The 22195-nt window shown below is 39.3% G+C and overlaps 1 protein-coding gene across 7 annotated transcripts in view; it reads right to left on the bottom strand.

The window, feature by feature from the left end:
• Nucleotides 1-22195, bottom strand: part of PKHD1 (PKHD1 ciliary IPT domain containing fibrocystin/polyductin) — a 617401-nt gene that overhangs the window by 574534 nt on the left and 20672 nt on the right. For 6 of the 7 annotated variants that reach the window (XM_007516520.3, XM_060190048.1, XM_060190049.1 and 3 more), the window contains 8 exons: nucleotides 19322-19400; nucleotides 17989-18063; nucleotides 16402-16466; nucleotides 15713-15752; nucleotides 14437-14507; nucleotides 10214-10315; nucleotides 9020-9115; nucleotides 4824-4965 (listed from right to left, as the gene is read on the bottom strand). In XM_007516520.3, coding sequence (XP_007516582.1) covers nucleotides 4824-4965; nucleotides 9020-9115; nucleotides 10214-10315; nucleotides 14437-14507; nucleotides 15713-15752; nucleotides 16402-16466; nucleotides 17989-18063; nucleotides 19322-19400 — 670 coding nt within the window. The remainder of the gene's footprint in view (nucleotides 1-4823; nucleotides 4966-9019; nucleotides 9116-10213; nucleotides 10316-14436; nucleotides 14508-15712; nucleotides 15753-16401; nucleotides 16467-17988; nucleotides 18064-19321; nucleotides 19401-22195) is intronic. The other variant, XM_060190050.1, reaches the window with a different exon arrangement.

Here is a 22195-nt window from a genome sequence, read left to right as displayed (position 1 = left end):
TTAGCTCTGTATAAGATGACTGAATGGCACACTGATCTTTCTGTTTCTCCCACAAAAACTTTTTAACTAAAAAGAACTATGGTCCACTGAGAAAGTCAATCAAACCATCAATAATTTCAAACTAAAATTTGTAGCTAGCTATTTCAAAACATACTACAGGCAATTAAATGAAAAAGAAGCCCACATAGAACGAGGCAGTGGTACACCTGATGGAGCACAAATGTTACCATTCACAAGTTCCCAGGTTCAAGCCCCTGGTCCCCATTTGTAGGGAGGAAGCTTCACAAGGGGTGAAGCAGTACTCTCTCACTCCTTATCTCCCTGTCTCTCCTTTACCTCTCGACTTTTCTCTCTCCAATAAGTAATTAATAAACACATTTTTAAAAAATGAGTCCATATGTCTTTAAATGCTTAAGATAAATTTTAACAAGCCAGCATTAGAGACAGAAATGGTCAAAAATAAAATATTCACTACAGAAGAGATCCAAAAGGATAACAAACACATGAAAAATTGCTACAGGTCACCGATTGTCAGAGAAATGCAAATAAAAACAACATTGAGATACTACCTCACCCCTGTGAGAATGGCATACATCAAAAAGGACAGCAGCAACAAATGCTGGAGAGGCTGTGGAGACAAAGAAACCCTTTTGCACTGCTGGTAGGAATGTAAATTGGTCCAACCTCTGTGGAGAGCAATCTGGAGAACTCTCACAAGGCTAGACATGGACCTTCCATATGACCCAGTAATTTCTCTCCTAGGGATATACTCCAAGGACTCCATACCAACCAACCAAAAAGATATGTGTACCCCTATGTTCATAACAGCCTAATTTGTAATAGCTAAAACCTGGATGCAACCCAGGTGCCCAACAACAGATGAGTGGCTGAGAAAGCTGTGGTATATATATACACAATGGCATACTATGCAGCTACTAAAAACAATGAACCCACTTTCTCTGACCCATCTTGGATGGAGCTAGAAGGAATTATGTTAAGTGAGCTAAGTCAGAAGGATAAAGACAAGTATGGGATGATCCCACTCATAAACAGAAGTTGAGAAAGAAGAACAGAGAGGGAAACTCAAAGCAGGATTTGACTGAATTTGGGGTAGGGCACCAAAGTAAAAACCCTGTGTTAAGGGTGAGGGTGTATGTTTGGCTTCATGGGATAGGCAGGGGTGGGGGGTGGGATGGGACAGTCTTTTGGTGATGGGAATGGTGTTTATGTACATTCCTATTAATCTGCATTCATATAAATAACTAATTAATATGAGAGGGGAAAATTGATTGAATGTCTCAAACTTTTTAATGCACAGATCATAGGCTAAGCCTTTGATATGTTGACTCTCTTAAAAGCTTAGACCAGGGAGAACAGAAGCAATCAGTGGCACAACTATATACAAATAATATCAAAGGACATAAATTATGGTGAATGTTAAGTATAATACAACAAAAAAGGGATTTTGCAAAGTTAACCCAATTGCCAAATAATGTGATTATAACAACCTTAAGACAGCAGGAACCTCCCACTTCCTCTATAGAGCCTGTATTTCCCCAGTCCTGGAACCTATAGAGTGGGGTTCACTTTCCTGCTTACTTCTCTCAATCCATACCAAATGATATCTCATCTGCTGATCCCAATCTAATCAACGCAAAAAGTACCACCTCGGTATGCTTCACTTCAGACTGTGTCCAGAGATGTCAGGCATGGAATGTCAACCTTTCACCCTAATTACTCGGGTGAGACCCTCCCTTTCATAGGATTCTCTAATTCCATTCCAGGTGGTTCACTACCCAACAAAGTCCCAAAACTTAGATATAGACCAGGTCCCATGAGATAAGGCATATATTCACATGTATTCATAAATTAAGGCAAAATATATACCTGAAAGCAAAAGTACACAATAGTCTACAGTGAGTCAGTATGGAGTTCATAATGAAATAGTTTCTACTTAGACTTAGATACTCTCCTCACCTATTTCCTATTATACTTCCCTCACTCACTCCCAAGCTATCCATATCAAAGCAAGGACTGCAAAAGCTGAATAAGGACAAGAGACTGGCATTCTTTAATGATGACTCTTTAGTCACTATCAGGCCACCCCATCAGCTGGGACCTTATTTGGAAAGTCCTGAGATTCCCAAACAGACAGGATAGGCCTAGACCTCAAATAAATCCCTCTCTCCATTATTACCTGTCATCTCTATCAGGAACAACAAAACAGACCCCTTTGTGGGCCTCCATAGGACCTTACCCTCAACTTGGATCAACAAAGGTATGGAATGTTCCAACCTCTGAAGGGAGGATGGACAGACAACATACTCTATACTACACCTGAGGAAAATGGGTCCTGATATTGGGGCAGCTTGGAATGTTCCTACTGATGACCACAGAATGTGAGCTCAGCTCTACAGGGATGCAGAGATCACATAAGCTCCTAAACTGAATATGAGCCCCAGATCACATCAAATAGATAGGTTTTACAGTCAACAATATTTTTACACCTTTCCCATATTTGAGAGCTACTCTCTTCCCTGATCCAGCTTTTTGGTCCTTTTTCCAGCCATGACATCATCTCCCCAGACAATAACTAGGATCCACCTGCATACCAAATTTCAGGCTTAGGGGGGAAAAAACTAGTATACCCACAGGCCCTTTGGAATATAACTAAAATGTTCCTACTATCTACAGAATGGAGATGCCCCCCACCCCAACTCTTCATCTGCACTACTCCAGCCTTTAGGTTTATGATTAGTCAACAACTTGCTTGGCTTTATGTTAACTCTTTTCAACCACCAGGTTCCAGATGCTAGCATGATGCCAACCAGACTTCCCTGGACAGACAACCCCACCAATGTGTCCTGGAGCTCCGATTCCCCAGAACCCCACCCCACTAGGGAAAGAGAGAGGCAGGCTGAAAGTATGAATCAACACCCATGTTTAGCAGAGAAGCTCATTACAGAAGCTGGACCTTCCACCTTCTGCATCCCACAATGACATTGGGTCTATACTCCCAAGGGTTAAGGAATAGGAAAGCTATCAAGGAAGGGGATAAGATACAGAGTTCTGGTGGTGAGAATTGTGTGGAGTTGTACCCCTCTTATCCTATGGTTTTTGTCAGTGTTTCCTTCCTTTCCAGAGATAATAACAGTAGTAATAATAAAAATAACAATTTTTTTAAAACCTTGTTTGTTTAGACCCTTTACCTCTGGGACCTCAGCTAGTATTTTTATTTATTTATTTTTCCCCAGAGCACTGCTCAGCTATGCCTTATGGTGGTGTAGGGAGGTTGAACCTAGGACTTCAGAGCCTCAGGCATGAGCCTTTGTTTGCATAAGCATTATGCTATCTCTTCTGTCCCCATGACCAATTTCTTTAAAAAGCATTTCAAAGGGAGAAGATACCAATCACACAGTAAAGGCTCTATCTATCATCTACATGGATACTGAGAGCACACACAGACAATATCTCTGAGCAGTTCTGTAGCTTTGTCGGTTTTAAGCCCACTTTAGAATAGTAGAAAATTAAGCATTTTCCCTGAGAGGATTAAAAATACTCACAGAACACCAAAGAGGAAATTTAGCATCACACCTTTGTCACTATTATAGGTAACAAGGTCTCACAAAGCCCATAGGAGCCTCCACAGCCATCATAGGCCATTGGGGTCTATATCTCTTTTTTCTTTTCTTTTTTATTTTCTAAGAAGTTACCAGTTTATTCTATAAAGGCTTATTTAAGCATCTGCAATGGGACTTTAACCTCAGCTCCTGGCTCAATACTGATGGAAGTGATTCTGCTTAACAATCTCAGGACTGTGTAAATCAATGAGTTACTTGTAGGTCCTCATTTGGATAGGACCCCAAGTCTTATAGCCTTCACCACAGGGGGCTTTCCTTGTAGTGAGTCTTAGTAGGCAAGTGAATTGGTGCCTTCACTTTCAAATTCTTCTCCTTTGTACCCCTGGGGAAGTCTACACACACTTTCTCCAGAGACTTCAGGTTGCTGAAGCCTGGCTCCACAAGGGTCTTTCTGGAATCTGTAAATGGCATGGTTGTGGGTATGGCTTCCTGGTGAGTCAGAAGCATGGAGCTAGAACTCTACCGCTCTAGCTACTCCACCTGTCTTCTTCCAAAAAGAGCTGGGGTCTATATTTCTATGGTGGGTGGTTGCTCCAACAGAATTGATTGCTGACAAGCCTTTGAGTCCTCATATGTGTATGAACAAATCCTTGTATCTTTCTTTTATATCAGCTAGGTGTCAGTTGTTAGCTCTCCACCATGAACTTGTAGCAAGTTACACCCTGCTCAATATCAAATCTCCTGATTTAGCTCATCACCCCAATAATAATCTGAATATAATCTGAAGCAGATTATAAACTGAGTTGTAAAAGCATTAAATTTTATATATTGATCAAAATCTGCACAAAAAAAAAAACTGTGGTATTTGAGTTTGAAAACAGTAGTCAAACCCTGTTGTGGCTGTATTGATGAGTGTTATAAACTTTCCCCTAGAAATCTCACTGCTATATGTGTCTGTCTCCTTATTCTCACCTATGCCAATAAAAAGAGGGGTGGCGAAATAGCTCACCTAAATAGTGTGCCTACTCTGCCAAGTGCATGACCCAGGTTCAACTATGGCCCCTAGTGCACTGGAGGAAGCTTTGATGCTATGGTAGACCACTGTGTCTTCTATCTTCTTGTCTCGGTCTACGTCTTTCTAGCTGAAAAAAAAATCACCTCAGAGTAGTGAATCCCCAGCAAGCCAAAACAACAGCAACAAAGAGGCTTCTGATATGAATTACTACTTTTTCTACAACACACCTGAAAAGTTGTCCTTCTTTTGACCAAAATCCAAATGGAGAACTGGCATTAGGAACAATCTCCCATCTGTACCCAGGGGTGGCTCTGGTCAAGTTCAATCCTTCTTCAGCATCACCAACTTCAAAAAGAAGCCCTCGGTTACCTGTAAAATATGCATACTTCATAAACCTCAAAAGTACTCTTCCCTATACAGGCGGGGGGGGGGTGTTCCTTAATTTCAGGTTTATAGTACAAGATGCCCCAGGCACTATATGGAGGATGTGTCAACTGAGACCCAGATGAAGTGGTCACATGAGAGGTTCATTATATGAGAAACAGGTTCTAGAAAACAGAGACTACTGACTGGTATGTAGGTTGAGCCTCTTGGGAAAAGACATGAAAAGGAACTATAAGGGGAAATATTCTCAGAGAACCAGAGAAGAGTAAAGAGCCCTTTTATTTTTTTAATATTTTTAATTTTTATTTCTACAAAGGAAACACTGACAAAAAAACATAGGTTAAGAGGGGTACCACTCCACACAATTCCTACTACCAGAACTCCGTATCCCATCCCCTCCCCCTCTGGGAGTGTGGACCCAGAGTCATTATAGGGTGCAGAAGGTGGACGGTCTGGCTTCTGTAATTGCTTCCCCACTGAACATGGGCGTTGATAGGTTGATAGATACTCCTAGCCTCTATCTCTCTTTCCCTAGTAGGGCGGGGCTTAAGGAGCCCTTTTAAATGGGAGTGTCTGGAGAAGAGGTCCAAGACCTTTAGAAAATGTGCAGGATCAAATACATGCTATCTAGAGTTGAATGGAAGAAAGTGACATAGCATGCTTGTGGGTTGACTTATCTTTGTGCTTCTCAATGCCAGAAGTGGATTTCAGTATATTTTAAGGTCCAGTTTAGCCTGGGGATTTTAAAGTTTATTTTAAAACCCTCCTCTTCACCCTTGAAAGAAATCACCAATCCTTACATTTTTCTCATGCCATGGCTGTACTTTATAGACCTGCATATACACCACATGACAGCTGTTACCATGCAATACTTTCTATGACATTATACTTACTGATGCGTCGGATTTGATTTTTCATTTACTTATTCGTATTAGAAAGAGGCGGAGAGAGAAAGAAAACAGTAACACTTGGCTCTAGCATCTGATGGTACTAGGGAATGAACCTGGGGCCTGTAGGGTCTCGGACATGCAGCTCCATTGCTCAGCCACTGGGACTAGCTCCCTAACCCCACATTTGTGTTTTATTTTAAACTCAGAGACAAAACATCAACACTGAACACTTCCTTGGGTTGAGACACAAAGCTCTGAATTCACACAGTTGTGAATTAAGATTCCAGCTCTGCCGCTTTCTAGATGTGTACTTTTGAGTAAACTGCATAATGCCTTCATTTTCCAATGTAATAAAATGAAACCAGTAACAAACAAAGCTAATGTACTAAAGACTAATGGAGCTTGAGTAGTGTATCAATTATATCTCAATAAAGCTGGAGGAAAAAAAGTCAATTTGACAGTTCTAGAGAAAAAAAAAAGACTAAAGATGCTTGAAATATAGATGCAAGGATCCTGAAATAAGTACTCACCAAATAATAAATTTCTAGTACATCATTATTTTTTTGCTGTTCCACTCTGACTTATAGAAGCACTGGGAATTGAACACAAAACATCTATATCTCAGGCATGAGATACTGAGATACTGATGCTGAAATGACTGGGATATTTTACCAGAACCTCCTCATTAAATCTTAAGATGGAGAAGAAGATAAATAGTAAATAGAGGAGATACTTTTCAGGATAATTCTTTAAGTCAGAGTTTATGAATCTCAGCACTTTTGACTATTGAGGCTAGATAAGTCTGTAGTGAGAGCAAACACTCATTGAAGGATGTTTAGCAGCAGCCCTGCCCTCTACCCAACAGAGGCAAGTAGCAACACTGCCACCATCCAAGTGAAAGGAGATATTACCACATGGCCAATGAGGACCATGAGAACCACTGCATTCCCTTATAGTTTACCCTCCTCTCAAGAAACAAAATTGCAGAAGCTCTTCATAAAAGACATCATTCACTCTTTTTAAACATTTCTATTATTTGATAAAGACAGAGAGAAATTGAAAAGGGAGGAGAAGGTTGAGAGGGAAAGAGACAGGAAGACACCTGCAGCCATGCTTCACTACTTGTAAAGCCTCCCACCCCTTGCAGGACCAGGCACCTTGAACCTGGGTTCTTGTACAATGGACTATGTGCACTTAACCACCTGCATTACCACCTGGCCCCAGGCATAATTAACTCTTTTTTTTTCTTTTTTTTTTCCTCCAGGGTTATCGCTGGGGCTCGATGCCTGCACTACGATCTACTGCTCCTGGAGGCTATTTTTTTCCCTTTTGTTGCCCTTGTTGTTTATCATTGTTGATGTTATTATTGTTGTTCTTGTTGAATAGGACAGAGGAAAATCAAGAGAGGAGGGGAAGACAGAGAGGAGGAGAGAAGGATAGACACCTGCAGACCTGCTTCACGGCTTATGAAGCAACTCCCCTGCAGGTGGGGAGCCTGGGCTCAAACTGGGATCCTTACTCCCGTCCTTGTGCTTTGTGCCATGTGCACTTAACCTGCTGTACTACAGCCCAGCCCCATCATTAACTCTTTTTTTCCATTTCTTAAAGTGTTTTATTTACTACTTATTAGACATAAATTCTGCATGTTCCACATCACTTGCTTTAGTGACTATTTCCTTGGAATAAAGCTCTCTCTGAGGAAAAACAGTATGTTTGGGTGTTGAGGATATTCAATCCAAAGCTTTACATGGATTTTTATACATTTATAAAAATTTCTCCATTTCTGGACAATAGCCCTTGTAAATTTGTAAGTGCTGAGTCTTTGAATTCACTGCTTGTGATTTTTTTTTTTTTGTCGTTTTCAGGGGTTTACTACTCTAGGATGACTTTTTCAATAGAAAGTGAGAAACAGAGAAAGATAGAGGGCAAATAAACACTGCACAAAAGTTTCTACCTGTGTCATGGGGCCAGGCTCAAACCAGGATCCTCTGCATGTTAAAGATATCTATTCTTCCAGACAACACTGTCTGTATCTTAACCACAAAATAAACCCTTGGGAACTAGCAGAGGATACCCACTAGAACACAAACATTACTAAGCCAAGGACCCAGGTGCAAGTCGCTGAGCCCCACCTGCAGAGGGTATGCTTCACAAGTGGTGAAGCAATAAAGCACGTCTTTCTCTCTCTCTCTCTCTCTCTTCCATTCTCTCCCTCTCTACTTCTTCCTCTATCAGGAAAAGAAGAAGGAGGAGGAGGAGGAGGAGAAGGAGGAGTAAGATTCCAGCAGTGTACAGTTCCAGGATGTACATCATGCCTGTTGTCCTTAGTTCCTAACTAAAATTGAGCTTTGAATTGGAATGCTCACAAATAAAGTGCTCCAGTGTTGTACTTTTCATTTATAGCAGTGAGTTGCACGTTTTCAACAGTGGACAGGTTGAATGTACCATCCTGCCTCCTCCATTTCTGCCTATTTCAAGTGCAAACTGGTAATAATGTCATAATACATAATGTTTTTCAAAATAGCAGTCAGCTGCCCACAGGCAGGGACAAGAAACATTTAAATACACCCCATTGCATGCCACCCTCTGGCCTTGTCTAATGCTGTCCTTACGAGCATAGAAGAACACACTCAAATGCTTCTGTCTTCTTAGACAATGGGCATGCACTGACCCAGAGTGTGGAAAGAGACAGCTTAAGGGTTTTCTCCAGTAGCCATAACAAGGTATTGATAGAAGCTGTGTTTCCTGGATCAGCGTCTCAGCTGAACTCCACGGGTCATTCATCTGACTGGGACTAGGAGTGCAGAGCAACACTAATCATATTAACACAGCTAACAGCCTCTGCAAAAAGAAAACTGTGACCTGGACTCACTAAGTTAGCCAGTCACATAACTAAGACAGATTTCTAACACTTCCATCTCTGTACCCCAATCCCTCACAGCTGAAAACATAATCAGGTGGCTATGGAAAGGGAAGGGTTTATTGGATAAGTTGTTGGGACTCTCAGTGTGAGATCCCAAGTCTGATCTCTGGCATTGCATGTGTCAGACTGATGCTCTGATTCTTTCCACTCTCTCATAAACAAACAAACAAACAAACACAGACATATATATTCAGAAATCTATGAAGAGCAGTGGTGAAATCCTTACCTGCCTGAGGAGCAGTCAGCCTTATACCTTTTCCGGGTGCCCTAGTGGTACACTCAATCCTCCTAGGAGACACATTTCTAATGTCACATGGAATGCCTGGGGAAATATTTCTAAATTAGGCAAATACTGATGAGACAGACATGAAGACATAGACTTATAAACACAATGGAACCTTCACAGAACCGCACTAAACAGGCTTCTATTGTAAGGCAAAGGGTGGGAGAGTTATGACTAGTCAACATCAAAAGTTGTCAACCAAGGGGGAAGGAAGTGATGAGTGCTTCAGTGGGCAGAGACCCTGTCTTGCCTATGTGAGGTCCTAAATTCAACCCCACATCAAGAGTGACAAAGACAGCACAAGTTAAACTCTATGGATGGTATGGTGTTGCTTTGTGCACTTTCCACCGCTTATAAAAATTAAACTTAGAAAAATAAGCACGGAAGTGATGCAGTGATAAAACACATTATCTGAGACTCTGAATTTGATCTCAGAGGCCATATTAGAAAAAAAAATGTCATCCCAAATAAGGAAAGCCAGGAAAATGAGAGTACAGAGCAGTTTATAGTAGTCAGAAAGAAAGCAATGTTATTTACTGCGGATGTGAAAGTGTAAGAATGTTTTTCATATCCGCAATGTTATTCACGGTGGATATGAAAGTGTAAGAATGTTTTGCTGAATATTTAGCTTCACACAGTAAAGGAGCATGCCACCTGGCAGAGTAAAAGATTCTGGATATCTATGACTAAAGATTGTGCCAAGAGGGCATTCCAGAAGAATCCACAAAGCAAATGGCTGTTCACATCAGCCTTTGCATATAGAGAGGGAGAAGGGGGAAGAAGAAAGGAAAGACTGTCTTTTCTAGAAGCAAACCATTTTAAATAAGTAATTGGACATTTTCCTTCTCTACTTCCAAGATTGGAAGCCCTTAAGTAATTGCCCATGAACCATGAGCATGTCTACAGGACATTCTCTTACTGTAGGACACGTGTGGCCAAAGCATCATCTAGTCTCAACCAGAGTGCAAAACCACAGATTGAGAGTATCATGAGGAGTTGTAAGTAGCAAAGATTGCCCCCCAAGAAACTCCCTCTCCCTCTCCCTGTCTCTCTCTCTCTCTCCAGATCATAGGAGATATAATATTTCACACAGCATTTTAAACCATGAATTCTTTTCAACCGTTTCAATTTGGTTACCTGCAATCATAACCTGGGCAGGATTGTCAAAGAAGTCTCCTTTAATTGTGATGTCTGTTTTCCCCCCAAGGCTCCCAGTTTCTGGAAATACAGATAGCACTTCTACAAGAGAAGAAAAAAAAATGTAAGCCTCTGAATTTAGACAAGATATGACCCAGATAATAATATAATAATAGAAGCTATCAATAATTTATCTCTTACTTTAACAGTCTAAGACCAACAACAACTAGAGTTTTTCTGCAGTAGTAATATAAATGTACTAGTCATTTAAAATGCATATTATAAGAAAAAGATTCACGTTAATATGTCTTATACTGGATTAATATTTAAAAAGAAAAGAAAATGCAGTTACTCATTTTTTTTCCAATTTTCAGTGTTTATTAACTGTGACCTAGAAAAACATAGTCCTGCTAGAGCCTTTTCATACATGTGTGGCAGTTACTCATTTTATCAGCAAAAAGCCTTATATGCCATGATGTGTTGACCTCAAGCTTTGTATCTGCAAATCAGAGAAGAACAATTTACAGCTTAATAAGGAGTCAGATTTGGGTGAAACAGGCAAGACCTCAATCTGCCCAAATGATTGCAGTTTGCTCTAGAGTAAAGAATGAATTAGAGTGTCTTTAACTCAGTGTGTTCTTATTGCTTCATAGCCAGTTTGTTTATACTGCTTCCTGATTACTTTAATGCCCTACAATAAGATGTTGTATTGTAATATACCAAATATCCCACAATAATTTAATTTTTTCTGATCTTCTGCTCTTCTGTGAGCAAACATAGGTAGTTCTAATTTTCATTTTCTCATGGGATAAGAGAAGATGTCCTCTCTAATAAAATGAAAGTACCAGAGTGTTGCTCTGGTTTCTCCCTCTCTCTCATTCTTTACCCCATGTAAAACTCTGCCTCATATGTAATAAGCAAAATAAATCTTTTCAAAATAGTTCTTGTCCCCAGGGAGATTAAAATGGTAAGAGTGAGCAGGCACCAAGAAAAAGTATGATTTATCATGAACTAATGAAATTTGATAATTTATCTTGAACTAATGAAATTCGATAATTTGGCAACACAGAGAAGAGGATTAGGAGTCAGATGGATATTGTGGAATAGAAAGACAATTCTTTTTCTTTCTTTTTCCTTTCCTTTTTTTAATTAGTGATTTAATAATGATTGAAAAGATTGTAGGATAAGAGTTCCATATCCCACCCCTCCATTAGGAGGCTACTCATTCTTTATCCCTCTGGGATCCATGGGGAGCAGAAGGTGGGAGTTTTAGCTTCTATAATGGCTTCTCCACTGAACATGGGAGTTGACAGGTCGATCCATACCCCCAGCCTGTTTCTATCATAAAGACAATTCTTGAAATTACATATTGACAAAATCTTAAAGGATGAACTACTAATAAACCCCAACAAGCAGAGAAGAGACAGGATGAACATTGAAAGCAGGTGATAATAAGGATGGAAGCAGGAAATTTCACAACTCAGTTAAGTGGTGCTAGACTACAAAAGCAAGAGATGGAGCCAGAGTAGCAGGAAGAGAGGAGATGAGAAGCTTGAACTATTTGGCTGTGAGCAACTGGAAGCCTTTAGAAGGTGATTATCACAAGAGAGGTATCAGATGTTTGCTCATATAGAGAATGTTGGTGGCTACATAGAGGAAGGATCATCAGAGGCTATATGGCAAATCAGGGAACCACTAGTAATCATTGCAGTAGGCCAGTTAAGAGATTAAGGGGTACTGAATTAAGGGAGTAACTGCAACTGCAACTCTTCTTTATAGATGCTTAATTGGAGCTCAAAAAATTCAACTAGAAGTTGAATATCGGCCTTCCAGGACCTCAAAACAAGGTTCATTGGAGTTTTCACATGTCCTCTCCCCATTGTCTGTTCTGCTATGAAAAAGCTCTTAACTGAAAGCCCTCATCACAGGATGATATTTATAGACTTGAAACTATGAAATATCCATGTGATCAGCCCTGTCAACCTCCCTGGCATTCAGGTTCATTGTTAATAGAAGACTTAGAACAGAAGCTTGGGTGGATGACAAAGAAAATATACTTCCCATAAACATTAGTTATGAGGATAAAATTTGGAATTAGCTCTGTATCTTACTGCGCTAAAACCTTTGGATAATTTATTTCGTATCTCCAAGTCTGTTATAATAGTCAAGTGGAATAAAAACTGACATTGTATGTAAAAGACTCAAGAACCTTCCATTCTTCTTGTTGCTAATGTTGTTATCACCGAGATGCGCCTTTAGACTTACTCTAAAAGAGACTAAATATACTGTCTAAAGAAATTAAATGATGGGGAGGGTTGCTGGATGGTAGCATAGCAGGCTAAGAATACATGGCGCAAAGTACAAGGACCAGCATAAGGACCCCGGTTCACGCCTCTGGCTCCCCACTAGCAGGGGGTTAATTCACAGATGGTGAAGCAGGTCTGCAAGTGTCTATCTTTCTCTCCCCCTCTGTCTTCCCCTCCTCTCTCCATTTCTCTCTGTCCTATCCAATAACCACAATAAAAAAAAAATCCAACAAAAAGGGGGAAAAAATAGCCTCCAGGAGCAGTGGATTTGTGGTGCAGGCACTGAACCCCAGCAATAACCCTGGAGGCAAAAAAAAGAACGAAAGAAAGAAAGAAAGAAAGAAAGAAAGAAAGAAAGAAAGAAAGAAGAAGGAAAAAGAAAGGAAGAAATTAAACGACAGGGACAAGTGATACCACACCTAGTTTAATGCACATATTACCATGTTCAAGGACCTGGGTTCAAGAACCAAGCTCTCACTTGCAGTGGGGAACTTCATAAGGGGTGAAACAGTGCTGCAGATGTCTCTCTTCCTCTCTCCCACTCTGTCTCCTCTTTCTTCTTGATTTCTCTCTGTCTCTATCAAATAAATATAATATTTTTTAATTAAAGTCAAGGGTAGAAATTCAGCTTTTGCAGAATCAGGCTGCCTAGAGTAAGTGGACATTTGTCCTCAAACATATGCAACTTCTTGCACCTTGGGCAAAGTTGAATTCTCCCACCTCTGGAATTCTGAACTTGCCTCACAGACATTTCTTCAGTAGCTTTGTGATTCTATCATATAGAACATAAGTCTTTCTGTAGTAGCCAAATTTTGCTACTTAATTTATTTCATAGTTTTATTCAAGTTCCTATTATGTTTGCATTCATTTTCAAAATAAAAATTTACGTGGGGGGTATAGAACTTAGGTGGTGAGCTTGGTATGGAACTCCACCCTTGTAATTTTGTAATCCTGAAAACCACTATTAAATCACTAATAAAATCATTTTAAGTAAAATAAATAAGTTTTATACATCAGAGAATAGCACAATAATTTAACATCAATATCAACAAATAACACATCAAATAAATGCTTGGAGGTGAAAAGCTAAAGTAAAAAAAAAAAGTGTCAAGATTTTTCAGTGCCACATCTTTCTTATTATCTTTCAAATCTTAGCACAAATATCATCTTTTATTTGCTCACTAGCCATTAACTTTGTAGAGAACTCTATGACCAAACTCCTTTTATTTTTTTTAATTTTTTAAAATATTTTATTTGTTAGACAGAGACAGCCAGAAAGGAGAGGGAGCGGGGAGAGAGACACCTGCAGCTCTGCTTCACCACTTGTGAAGCTTTTCCCCTGCAGGGGGTAGACCAGGGGCTCAAACTTGGGTCCTTGCGCACTGTAGCATATGCATTCAACCACGTACAACACCACCTGGCCTCTGACCAAGCTCCTTTTAATAAAGTAACTAAAAAGTTGACAATCAAGCAGACAATTCTCATCTAAAACCAAAGGACCATTCACATTTTTTTTTAATTTTCCCTTTCGTTGCCCTTGTTTTTTTTTTTTATTATTGTTGTTGTAGTTGTTATCCTTGTTGTTATTGATGTCGGCATGTTGTTAGATAGGACAGGGAGAAATGGAGAGAGGAGGGGAAGACAGAGAGGGGGAGAGAAAAATAGACACCTGCAGACCTGCCTCACCACATGTGAATCGACTCCCCTGCAGGTGGGGAGCCGGGGGTTTGAACCAGGATCCTTAAGCCGGTCCTTGCGCTTTGTGCCACTTGCATTTAACCAGCTGCACTACCGCCCGACTACCACCATTCACAATTTTAAGACGACTTAAAGTATAAATAGTAATGAAGGGATAGGAGGCTCAATATTACAGTAAGACAAGAGGAGTTAGCAATGAAAGGTGGAGGGAAATAGTACCTGGATATGTCTGGTAAAGGAACAGTTCCTGTTTAGCACTGACCAGCCACGCACTTTTGTGTACCATTGACCTTCAAAAAAGACAAAGTTGGTTTTAGATGAAAACAACTCTGTACTTAAATTTTTCTTTTTAAATATACATATTTTATTTATTTCTTGCCTCTGTGAAAAAAAATCAGCATTTTTTCAGAGAGAGAGAAAGAGAGAGAGACCATAACACTTTCTAAGTGCAGCAGGGACTAGTCTTAAACCTGAGTCACATATAAGACAAAACAGGCACATTACTTGGTAAGCCCTTTTACCATATCTCTCTCTCTCTTTCTCATAATCTATCAAAAAAATGGAAATGGTAGAGTGGTGCAGACACTAAGCCACAGCAGTAACCCTGCTGACTGATAAGAAGGAGGAGGAAGAAGAAAAAGAAGAGAAAGAGTAAAATGAAAGATTAAGGGGATAGAGTAGAAGAAGTAGTGATGATCTGTGTGGCTGGCTGATGGCTCAGTGGTAGAGTACATGATCTGGCATACATGAGGCCCCATGTTCCTTCCTCAGCATGGTATGTGACCACATGGTATTCTGGTCTCTTTGGACCTTTTCTAAATAAATAAATAAATATTCTCAAAAAAAAATTCCCAAAGTTTTTAAAGATATTTTTTATATTTAGTTATTTAGTTAGTTTTCCTTTTGTTGCCCTTGTTTTTTTTATTGTTGTAGTTATTAATGTTGTTGTTATTATTGATGTCATTGTTGTTGGATAGGACAGAGAGAAATGGAGAGAGGAGGGGAAGACAAAGATGGGGAGAGAAAGATAGACACCTGCAGACCTGCTTCACCGCCTGTGAATCAACTCCCCTGCAGGTGGGAAGCTGGGGGCTTGAACCAGGATCCTTATGCCAGTCCTTGCGCTTCGCGCCATGTGCACTTAACTCGCTGCGCTACCACTCAACTGCCAATTCCCAAAGTTCTATGTCATCATCATACTGAAACATTTACACTGCTTCAGGATGATTGCTGAAGACTCAACTGTATGCACCTAAGTACGATAAGTCAAGTGAGTACATGGGGCTTCTATCACTGCATGAGAAGCTTTCCCTACAAGTGGGAACTGGTGCCTTGAACTCTGGTCCTCATGTATTGCAATATGTGCACTCAACCAGGTATGCCACCACCCAGCCCCCATGGGGCTTCATTGTTCTAGCTCACTATAAAAGGTTAACAAAAGAAAGAGAAATTTAATATAAGGTAAAGGTAAAACTTCATCATCTCAGTAACTTACTTTCCTTTGTTAAATACTGAAAAGCTAACATTCTGGGAACCTGAAACAAAAAGAAAACAATATTAATATAGGAATCTGAGTGAATCTTTTGATCAGGTTTGATACTATAAACTCAAGGATTTTAAATATTTCCATTACCACCCAAACTTGTACTTTCCTTAATGATGCTCAAAATATTTATCTTCATTGCACCAATAGTAATGTCAACTTTTTAACAGTAAGAGGATAAATGCAGTAGCACATAGTGGAAGCTAAGAGCTAGATGAAGTATTAAAAAGTCTTCTTCCACTAGATACCAACTTCAATTTTCTAACCAAGAACAAAATAATTCCATAAACCTCATAGGTTTATTGTGAGGACAAAACTACTTTCTAACTAAGCTTTTTTTTATAGTTGTTTTCAGGTAGTTCTCAACAAATGGTATTTATTATCATCCTTATGAGAACTAACATGTGCAATATTTTTTTTCTAGACATAGAGTAAGACATGGATAAGATTTTAAATTTGACTGGGGAGACAGCATAATGGTTATACAAATGACTATCTATGTTCAATCCCCAGCACCACCAGAAGCCAGAGTAGAACAGTGCTCTGGTCTTCTCTCTATATATTTTTTTCTCTATCTTATTAAAATAAATAAAAATTAAATTTAAATAAAATTTTAAATTTATGTGACTTCTCCAAGAGACCAATATAGTTGCCTTCCACACGACACTGCAGTGTTCCAAGACCATGATCTTCCTGAATAGGATAGCTATGGAAAGAAACAGAAATCAAAAATGAGAATTATCAGACAAATCAGTTCAGAGGCTCTGATTCTTTATTCAAGAAAGAGAAAAAATCTGTATGTGTGTGTGTGTATGTGTATTAAACATATATGAAAACTGAAATGCTGGTCAGCCAGAGAAAATTGGTAAATACTGGAAGTATAAATGGAGCAAATATTTAAGGGTGCACTAACTAGATTATCTTCAGGACATGTTACCAGTCAAATACACATTGTAAAACACAAAAGTAACTTGACCTCAGGTAGATAGCATTGCAGTGAAGTCCATAGGTTGCTTGCATGAAGTCCTGGGGTGGTCCCAGGAAGTGCATAACAATAACAACAGTAAGCAACACAGATAACAGAGCAGTGCTCTGTTTCTCTTTCTCTCTCTCTCTCTCCCTCTCTCTCTCTCTCTCTCTTAAACTCCTTTTTTAAACTTTATTTATTTTTGATAGGACAGAAATAAACAGATAAATTAAGAAGAAAGGAAGATAGACAGATACACAGACAGACAGATACCTGCAGCACTGCTTTACCACTTGTGAAGTTTTCCCTGCAGATGTGTGGGGGGAGGAGAGGAGAGGGAGATGCAAGAAATAGGCTTGAACCCAGGTCTTTGTTCATGGCTATCTGTGCATTTAATCAACCCAGCCTTTTATTTCTCTCTTCTCTCTTCTCTTTTTTCCTTTCTCCTCTCTCCCTTATTTCTCTTTCGCATATAAACACACACTATTGTTTTATGCTTACTCCTAACCCCCATTCACTTTTTTCTTTCCAAAATCATTCTTATGAGAAGAATAGAAATATCCTTAATTTAAAAAAAAAATCTGTTATCAAGAGTGAAGCAATCCTAAGAGAAAAAAACTAAAGACATCAGGATGAAACTGAATGTGCATTATAGAATTTGGCTCAACTAAAAATTAGCAGTGCCAAGAACTGGAGCCAAAGTGATGACCTCAACAAAAAAATTGATTCCCTCAGTCCAGAGTAAAGTGAAAATTTAACAAATCATTAGCTACTTTAACTGTGAACAGACAGTTGTTCACAATTATTTTAAAAAATAGCTACAATAAATGAATATATAATCTTACTTTGGTGTTGATTTGACTTGTCATTATAATATAGTGATTAAGCTCATGAACTCTGGTAGCTGAATGGTCTTCCAGGTTTCAGATTCTGGGTCTACCAAACATTCTTTGTGAGACTGTGGCCAAGTTACTTAGACCCTCTGTGCCTCAGTCTCCTCATCTATGAAGTTAACAGCAATAAATGTTTTGAGCATGGCTTGTCAACATTTAGTAAATGAGTACTCATTTTCATGAAAACTTTCAGAATCTATTATTATTTGTATTTTGAACCAATTACTGTGCCTTTCAGTGAGTCTAGAGAGAAGTAAGTCAAAAGTTATAAATGGTTTCTACTAAAAAGTATGTGTATGTATATGTTACACTTGTAGTGTAACCTAAAAATGACTAAAAATGACTATGCTGACAAGAAAAACACTTACCAATGTCCTGTTTTCCTGTTTACAAGAGAGCAAGGAGTAACCCATTTTTCTCCTTGAGCTTCTAAGAGTAATGGGCTACATAAAAGACAGAAAAGAGAGGAGATAATAGTATAATACTTCCAGAAAATATTCCTGGCAAAATTCATAGAAATTTCATTATAATTTATAGGGCATTACTTCAGATGACTGAAAGCTGTCCCCTAAGGAAATATTGAATCAAATTTTCAGTCTGAAGGTTAGGGTATACACCAAGTTTCATGTCCCACATCTCATACTACAGAGGAAACCATTTGTTCTCCCCCCACCCCTCAAAAAATAATGTCCACATTGGCTATTGGGTTCACATAGAGCTACTATGGAGTCTATACCTTTGTGCCCCCCTCCCCCTTTTCATCCCAGTCAAGGACTATGATGGGACCACAAGGCGAATACAACACATTGCCAATGATGCAGTTGTAACTTCTGTTCCCCACAAGAAGAACAATTTCTTTTGAGGTAAGTTGATCCTTACTTAAAGACAGAAAAGTAGATTTCAGAATAGTAAAATTTTCATTCTCTGCAACAATAAAGTGGGAAAAAAAAAGACAGAGGCGGATACCCTGACCCTGTCCACAGATGAAGGGAAAAAATACAGTACAAAAAAAAAAATCTACTTGTCAAGCGCTTAATAAGATTATGTTAATAGGGCTCTATAAATTCTCACTTAATCTAAATGATTTGCATTGACAATCACAGTTGCTCAGCCTCCTAGAAAGCACCATAACTTTAATATTTACCATTTCATTCTTCCCTCTCCCTAGCTTTGATGACTAAATACTACCACTTTTCATTGAAGATATCTCCAGTGAAGTAAGTCATTTCCAGGGAGCATTAAAAACTCAATGGTTTTCAGTAAGTACCTTCTCTCACAATCCTCTCTGGTCACACCAACAGACTTTCTAAATGCACAAATGAATAGCAACTAAACAAGGATATTATGATGGTCTTTGGAATTTGCACATAGTTTTTAAATAATTTATTTTAGCCAGAGAAACAAGAAAGAGAAGAGTAAGAAAGGAAAAAAAGAAAAACTACATAAGCAATTACTGTACAATTCATACTGAGCCCAGAGTGACTACTTGTCAGAAAATAAATGGGCTGACTTAATGGACCAGGAGCAATTACATTAGCAAAATTTGCTATAACCCAGCTCACCAGGGACTATAAACTGCAAAGAGAAAAATGGCTGTTGGATGCCAACTGCTTACAATTTACTGCTGTTGGGGAAGCTGGTCCCAGGAAGTAATCCAAGAAATGTGTAGCTAGTCCAATGTAGAAACAAACACACACTTACCTATCAATGTACTCAGCATCAAAGTCAAAGGTTTCCAATCTTCCAGTCATAATCCAGCCATAGACATGTATTAGTTTTCCTATTTTAGAAAATTTAAAAACAGATTACTATATAGCTCTCCCCTTGTTTTCAACATCTACTTCATTTTATGAAAGATTTGCATTTTTACCTGCTATCAGTACTCCAATGAGAGGATTTCTCTCCTCTCACTCTCTCTCCCTTTCTCCCTCTCTCCCTCTCTCTCTCTCATAATAAGCAGAGCTTCAACACACCCATTCCTGGCCAACTTTTAAATAGTGAGAGATGGAAAGAAAGAGAGATACCACATCACTTCTCTCAGTGCCATAGTATTTCCATATAGTGTACTGGAGGTTCAAATTTGGGTCACAAGTATGACAAAGCAGGTGCCTGAGATTCTTGACTGGCAATATTTTTCACTTTAACAAGAAAAGTGTAGGGGCACATGCGGTTGAGTGCAAGAACCTGGGTTCAAGCGTCTGGTCCCCACATGAAGGGGGAGATGTTTCACAAGTGGTGAAACAGTGCTGTAGGTATTTCTCTCCCTCTCGAGCTCCCCACCCCCTCTTCATTTATCTCTGTATCGAAAATAATTTTTTAAAAAAGTAAGTGTTGAAAAAGCTATTTTTAAAAATTCAAAACTTGTATTTTGCATGATTTCCAGTAGCTGTTCTAAAATGTAGCATATTAAAAGGATTCAGAAGAATAGAAGAGAGAGGTTAAGAGGGTTTTAGGTTTTCCAAATAGACAGAAAATTAGAAAGAAGGACACAAAGGGTTAGGAAGATAGCATAATGGTTATGCAAAAAGACATGAATGCCTGAGGCTACAAAATACCAGGTCTAATTCCCCCAATGCCACGAGCCAGACCTGCTCTGGGGGAAAAAGAAAAAAAAGGAGAAATAATGGGAAACAAAAAAAGAAAGAACAGGAAGGAAGGAAGGAAGGAAGGAAGGAAGGAAGGAAGGAAGGAAGGAAGGAAGGAAGGAGGCAACACAATAACAGAGCTATGGCTTAAAAATATGGAAGATGGATGAGGGTAGGGGGCGAGGGATGAGTGGTGGCACACTCAGTAAAGTGCACACATTACCGTGATCAAGGACCAAGGTTCACGCCCTAGGTCCCTACATGCAAGGGGGATGTTTCATGAGTGGTGGAGCAGTGCTACAGATGTCTCTCCTCTCTCATACTAGTAAATAAATAATTTTTCTAAAGTTCAATAGATGTCAAAGATGGGAAATATTCAGAATCATCCAACAGAGCTGCTTATCCACATATAAATATATGACTCCTACTGCTAAGTTTCTTCTATGCAACTTGCAGAGATTCCCAATGACTAGGAAGTTTTTCCTTAATTGTCCCTTCTTTTGAGTTGATAAGAACAGGTGTGTAAGGGCCTTGACTTTCATCAAGGCACACTCTCAGTATTATCTATATCCCCTCTGCTCTAGGAGTTGAAAAATAAATCTAACGTAGCCCGAGAAGAAATAATTTTGACACATCAATTATTTCTTTCATGGCTCAAAAACATCTAAGCTCGGTTTTTGTGGAGCTGCATTTTAATCAAGCACACTATAAAAAGGTGATGTAATTAAAGTTGAACATACAACCAGCCCAATAACTGACAAGCATGTGCCTGCCAGAGAGAATTTAACCATCTATACTGCAAGCTTCTAGCATCACAGATGTTGAGAGATGTGCCAATGAGACAAAATTTCCAAAATGGAAAAGTAAAGGATAAGCCTCACAATGTCACTGAATTCAGAGGAAATGTCTCCATGACCATACTTCAGGTCCAGAAAGAACGCTAGCAAGGGTTTCCCTTCACTGTGTGCTTGGGTTTTATTTGTGCAATTGCCCAAGTGATTTTCATCTAGCATCAAATAGGAAACTTCGTAAGTATCACTTCCACTCTACAAATTTACAGGTAGAAAACAAGGTAACTCAATTTGGACAGTGGTCATGGCATTGGTAAAAGTCTAAAGTTCTCTTCTACTACTAACAACTGAAATTTTTTCTTCCAAATTGCCAATTTCTTGACTTTAGAAGGCATAAGTCCTCACAGTTGTGGGCACAACTTTCAAAACTATTAACAGGTCGTAGAAATCAGATCACATTATGATACACAAGGACCCAGGTTCAAGTCACCAGCTCCCACCTCCAAGGGGAAGCTTCACAAGTGGTGAAGCAGTACTGCAGATGCCTGTCTCCTTTTCTGTCTCCCCCTTCTCTCTCAATTTCTCTCTGTCTCTACACCATATGTAATTAGTAAATAAATATTTTTAAATATTTATTTTAAAAACAAAATCTGAAATTCCTATGAGTTTTTGTTCTGTTTCTAAGCAATGAAGTCCAGAAGAGACTGAAGAACGACTAAGCCAAACCAAGGTACCAGAGAATCTTGCGTCACAGCAAAGACTCCTAAGCACAGGCAGATATTCAACTCCTTCTAAAACACTGGTTCTCTTGTCCTGATACCCTCCTGTATCTCTTTGGCTGATACTCTGGGCACAGTTCCCAAATGAGATGAGAGTAATCATCTGGAAAGTGATTCAAAGATGCAGCTGTGTGGATCCTGCCTGGAGGGACCACTCCAATCAGACCAGCCACCAGTGGTTTCCCCAGAAGGTAGAAGAGACAGTGTACAAAATTCAACCTTGATGGAGAAATAGGCTCGACAGATCTGGGTGCCAGCTGATGTCCCATTTCACACCTCTAGTGGCTGCCTCCTTCCTCATTCCTCACCCTAACAAGACTTCTGCCATCTAAACTGGGACTTTTTAACAACAGAGCAGCAGCAACCTAACCATCTGAATATGATTTTTCATAGACCATGTTTTTTCTTTTAATAAAACAT

Source organism: Erinaceus europaeus, chromosome 4 (genome assembly GCF_950295315.1).
Source record: "Erinaceus europaeus chromosome 4, mEriEur2.1, whole genome shotgun sequence".
NCBI classification, from domain to species: Eukaryota; Metazoa; Chordata; class Mammalia; order Eulipotyphla; family Erinaceidae; genus Erinaceus; species Erinaceus europaeus.
The sequence above is the reverse complement of the archived record's forward strand: the minus strand, read 5'-3'. Positions and strand labels throughout refer to the sequence as shown.